This window comes from Lynx rufus, unplaced genomic scaffold, assembly GCF_022079265.1.
Source record: "Lynx rufus isolate CCGP_SWC_20201006 ecotype Redwood Valley unplaced genomic scaffold, mLynRuf1.p SCAF_13, whole genome shotgun sequence".
NCBI classification, from domain to species: domain Eukaryota; kingdom Metazoa; phylum Chordata; class Mammalia; order Carnivora; family Felidae; genus Lynx; species Lynx rufus.
Window position 1 is genome coordinate 41,411,628 of NW_025814827.1, and position 5,526 is coordinate 41,417,153.

General features: G+C 36.7%; 1 protein-coding gene across 2 annotated transcripts; it reads left to right on the forward strand.

The window, feature by feature from the left end:
- Nucleotides 1-403: 403 nt before the first annotated feature.
- LOC124508119 (olfactory receptor 4F3/4F16/4F29-like) lies at nucleotides 404-1,942 on the forward strand. Of its 2 annotated transcripts, XM_047074536.1 has the most exons (2): nucleotides 404-1,305; nucleotides 1,921-1,942. In XM_047074536.1, the coding sequence occupies exons 1-2, from the start codon at nucleotides 404-406 to the stop codon at nucleotides 1,940-1,942; spliced, it is 924 nt and encodes a 307-aa protein (XP_046930492.1). The 2 variants fall into 2 exon arrangements, with proteins under 2 accessions (XP_046930492.1, XP_046930490.1); XM_047074534.1 differs by lacking the exon at nucleotides 1,921-1,942 and having other exon boundaries at nucleotides 404-1,342.
- Nucleotides 1,943-5,526: the final 3,584 nt, after the last annotated feature.

The window sequence follows — 5,526 nt, forward strand, 5'->3', positions numbered from 1 at the left end:
ATACTAAAAAAAAAAAGCAATAGCAGTGAATTCTGGCAATTTCAGTCTTTACCTCTTCTTTCTTTTTCTGTTTGTGTTGCAGTGCTCCACCTTCCCTGCCCCTCCCGATCCTTGCTATATACATCTATGTTTTCATATTTGCTTCATTTTCTTGTTTATAGGTCTGTAGTCTTGGCAGCCATTGTGTTAGGAATATTGTATGTGGAAGTGACTCAACCTCTTTTGGTGACCACAGTAAAATGCATGTTTAATAATGACCCTGAGAAGGAATTGAGGGGATACCTTGTTTTCACAATGTGAATAGCCTTGATTAATTAATCATTTTAATGTAGAACTTTATTAACATTCTCATTTTAGTTTCTTGTTATTTTCTTTTGTCTGGAACATTCTAGCGGATAAATCAATGGATAGAGCAAATCACTCTGTGGTGTCAGAGTTTGTGTTCCTGGGACTCACCGATTCCTGGGAGATCCAACTTCTCCTCTTTGTGTTCTCCTCTACGTTTTATGTGGCAAGCATGATGGGAAACTCCCTCATAATACTCACTGTGATTTCTGACCCTCACTTACACTCCCCCATGTACTTTCTATTGGCCAACCTCTCCTTCATTGACCTGGGAGTTTCTTGTGTCATTTCTCCGAAGATGATTTACGACCTTTTCAGAAAGCGTAAGGTCATCTCCTTTGGTGGCTGCATCGCTCAAATCTTCTTCATCCACGTCATTGGTGGTGTGGAGATGGTGCTGCTCATTGCCATGGCCTTTGACAGATATGTTGCCATATGCAAGCCTCTGCACTATTTGACTATTATGAACCGAAAAATGTGTATTTTGCTTTCAGTTGCTGCCTGGGTAATTGGGTTGACCCACTCTGTGATTCAACTGGTTTTTGTAATAACATTGCCATTCTGTGGCCCTAATGTGTTAGACAGTTTTTATTGTGACTTTCCTCGGTTCATCAAACTTGCCTGCACAGACACCTACCGTCTAGAGTTCATGGTCATAGCCAACAGTGGGTTCATATCTCTGGGATCATTCATCATGTTGATTGTCTCCTACATTTCTATCCTGATCACTGTTCGGAAACACTCTTCAGCAGGCACAACTAAGGCCCTCTCCACTTTGTCAACTCATGTCATGGTGGTGATTTTGTTCTTTGGCCCTTGCATCTTCGTTTATATCTGGCCTCACCCCACCTCACACCTGGACAAATATCTTGTTGTCTTTGATGCAGTTCTCACTCCTTTTTTTAACTCAGTCATCTATACATTCAGGAACAAAGAGATGAAAGTGGCAATGAGGAAAGTGTGTAGTCAGTTTATTATTTATAGAAGGATTTCTTAAATGACACAAGTATTACAAAATTTCCTTACTGACTTGAAGTAACATTACATATCTATAGTTTGAATACCAGATTCCAAGTACCTTACTACCATTGAGTTGTCCCAGATTAAAATAACAAGGGTCTTAAAAAATCTTAACTGAGAGATTGTGTTGCTGCCTGCGGTTGGTTGAAGGAAGCATGTGGTGTGAAAAACAGTAGCTCCCAGAGAAGGACAATTGCTTGTCTCTCGGGAGACATTACCTTGATGAATTTACTGTGGTCTAGAATTGAAAATTGTGTCTCTTCAGTGTCTGAGTGCGTTACATAAGGGAATGCTGATTGATGCAAAATAAATTGATACTAGATAGGAATATACGTATATCAAGATGCCAATTGATTAACTTGCTGTGAAAGATCAGCAAGTGGTCTGAACTTTCATGTAAGCCTAATTGATTAATTCAGTGAAGGGAAATTTATGAGAAGTCAAGTGATGGTAAGGACATTAATGAGGAGGGAACCGGAGTAAGAGGAGTCAGCTGGACACTCAAATAATCACATGAGATTTTGATGCCTTTGAGGATAGTCCTGTCATCAGAAGTGGAAAAATAATGGATCCTTAGGCCAGGCCACCTTTCTGTCTGGACAGAGCTGGTTGGTCTCAACAGATTTACCTTTTGACTTTTGTTTGTACTCTGTTTCAGACTATCTAACTCCTATGTTCTTTAAGATTCGTTCTCATTTTTTTTGTAACTAGCCTGGTTCTTCCTTTTCTTTCTTATGAAATAATACTATTCCCATTGCATTTACAGGATTTGAGTCATTGCAAGCTGAGTTTTAGTTTGGGAGGTGTTTTTTTATATGAATGTATTATATTCTAGAGGAATAAGGGATTTGCATACATGGATTTAGAAATTTCCATTCATATCCATTTCAACAAAGAAGAACCAAGGCTCATTCTCAGAGATGTAGTACACATAACTCTGAACCTTATATATCTTTACACATACCCCCTTAACCAGTTTGTCAACATTCCTGTTGTCTTATAAGTGGTCCTTATTTCCCTCATAGTTTATTTCACTTGATAATTTATTTGCCTTTTCTTTTGATTTCAATTGCTCTTATTCATTCATTTTTTTTGAGCCCCCTTTTGGATCCCTGGAAAACAGTTTACTAGCTAACCCTTATGCTCTGTCTACTAAGATGTGTTTGGAAGTAGTGGTTTTAAAGTGCAAATTCTACTCAGGTTTCTCTTTTACTGATTAAATAATGTTCAGTAGGGCTAGCAGGGATTCCTAGATTCCTCACTGATTTAAAAAAATGCCTACCCCTCCCAATCTTTAGTCTTGCTGCTTTTCTGTCAGGTCTGTATGTATGATAAGACCGATTCCCCAGCTGCATAGTACCTTAAGATTTTCTGTATCACTTAATTTTAAACATTATTCTTTGTACTCTGAAGAAATAACTGCTTTTAGTGGACATTTAGTCTGTTGTTTGCTCAAATCAGCAATGTGTTTCTCCTGGCAAAGGTAGCTTTGTGTTTTCATAACCATGTGGTATTATTAGAAGGTGACATGTAAATCCTACCTCTCTGACTACTTCTGTTTGCTTGAAGGATGCTTCTGAACCAAGTCTTGATGACACATCTGTTAGCCATAGTTGAAGGCTTCAGGTATGAGCCTCTGACCAAGATGGGCCAAATCTGAGCTTTTCCTCAGGATGGTAGACCCAAGAACAGAGAGAAAACAAGCTCATCCCTTTTTCAACTGTGATATGGAGAAACTGCTGGCCATCATACTTCCTGCTGTCAAAAATCAAGTCTGGGATACTGAAACAACATATGTGGAAAAAGACATAGGATTTACAGATAGAAGCTTGGCAGTAGCCAGTTTCTTGGTTCCAACAGTCTTTGGCATTCATCTTCATTCTTGCCCACCAATGAATTTGGTGACCAGCTGAGCTAATAAATGGGCGAATACATTAACCTTCTTGCTTAAATTTGTTTGAGGTGTGGTTTTGTCCTGTATAATCGAAAGGGTATTGATAAATACATTTCTGGTTCTAAGAAGAGTGTATTTTCCATGATTTCTGATGTGAAATCCTTTATGTTTTATTATTTAAGAACATATTATTTTTTTGAATACAATTTTATTCTAATAAAAAAGAAAATTTACTTTGAATTAGATGATAAAATAGAAATCACCCATAAAATCACTCTATGGAGATAGTTAGTGGTAATATTTTGGTATACTTATTTCTAGTGTTTTTCTTTGCCCAAATAAAAATAGGTATTTATTAAAGGGAGATTTAGTGGTCTCTACATTTTTTCCTGCCTTTAGATGAATATTCCGTTAAGAGAAGTTTTTCACATTATCAAATGTTGTAGTACAAAATACTTCTAAATACATACATCGTACTGCATTATATGACAATCGTAATTATATTTCTAATTCCTCTGTCCTTGATCAATTAGATTATCTTTAATTTTGTACTCTGCTTGAAAATCTTACATATATGTTATCTGTATTTCAGACTACTTCCTTTAGAGATGGATATATTTGGAATTAATAAGGGATCATAATCATTTAAATTTTTATTCACATTGTAATGTCTCCCAAAAGATTTTTACCTGCTAAGAAGAATATCCACTTTACTGCCTATCCCAAAGGACTGAATATGACCATTTAGTAAAAATATTTGCCAATTTAATAGACAAAAGAGGTATGTCTTGGTGGCTCAGTTGGTTAACCCTCCAACTCTTGATTTTTGCTGAACTAGTATCATGGTTCATGAGACTGAACCCCATGTAGGCTCTGTGCTCACAGCACACAGCCTGCTTGGGATTATTTCTCTCCCTCTCCCTATGCCCCTCCCCGTTTGTGTGCGTGCGCATGCTCTCGCTCGTTCTCTCTCGCTCTCTCGCTCTCTCAAAATTAATTTTAAAAAAAGTGAAAAGGATAAAATCTTATTTTAAATTGCTTCAAATTTTATACGCTTGTAATTTTTCAAATATTGTTATTAACCTGACTTCTTTGAATTAATGTGTTAGGAATCCAGTCAAAACTACGTTAAAATAACTGAAATAATAAAGGTATATTTTTTGCAAGAGGAAAAAGATCTAGAGATGTTGTACAACATGGGCAATGTCAATACACTTAACATTAGTGAATTATACACTTTAAACTGCTTAAGATGGCAAATTTTATGTTATGTGCATTTTTAAAAACCACAGTTAAAAGTAAAAAGGATTTTACAAAAAAGGAATTCATTGACTCGGCTAACTACTGGGATGTTCAGTAGTGGCATCCGCTTTGTGAACTTGAGGGATTCACTCAATTTCACACTTTTAGATTTTGCTTTCCATTGACTTTCTCTGGTTCTTCTCTCCATTTCTTTCTCTCCACCCTCTCTCTTGTGACTCTGTTTTTCTTTATATATTGGTCTCATTTTCTTGTTTTGCATGTGGATTTCTTTATGTATGGTGTTGGGAGAGAGGAGAGGCTGCAAATAGCTCCAAGTTTAAATCATTCCAGCAGAGCAACCTTCTAGAAAGGGGAAAAGTTTTGTTTCTTAGTGTCTGTATTAAAACCCAGTGAAGGGATCCTAACTGGCATGATTTTTGCTCCATGACAGCTCTGTCATGGGCCAGGTCTGGGTCACATGCCCACTCAAGTGGGCAGGGGTGAAGGTCATCTGGCTGAGAGCCTCCCAAGAACTACATGAAGTTGAGCAGGAGCATTTCCCAAATGGAGGAGATGGAGAACAGCCATCAGTGGAAGGGAAAAAGTAACTTAGGGTGGGCAAAAAAAAATTGTCACTTCTTTTTTTCTTTTTTTTTTTTTATTGGAAGCAAAACCCTTACTGAGGTGTTATTCCTCCCCATCCCCATAGATAGAATAGTGTTTTGTCATACTGGTTTAGCAGGCTCACATATATGTTGAAGACACTAACTCCTTTATTATCATATTTGTGTTGAAATATCTCTCCCAATTGTTTGTTTCTTTTTGATTTTCCCTATGATATTCTGCAACATTAAATTGTGGTTTTTGTGACTCCCAACTCCATGGAACTTTATTTTATTTTATTTTATTTTATTTTATTTTATTTTATTTTATTTATTCATTAAAATTTTTTTACTGTTTATTTATTTATTTTTTTGAGAGAGAGATATAGAGACAGAGCATGAGCAGGGAAGGGGCAGAGGGAG

Coding starts and splice junctions, on each gene's coding strand:
- LOC124508119 (XM_047074534.1), top strand. CDS start 404: ATGGATAGAGCAAATCACTCTGTGGTGTCAGAGTTTGTGTTCCTGGGA.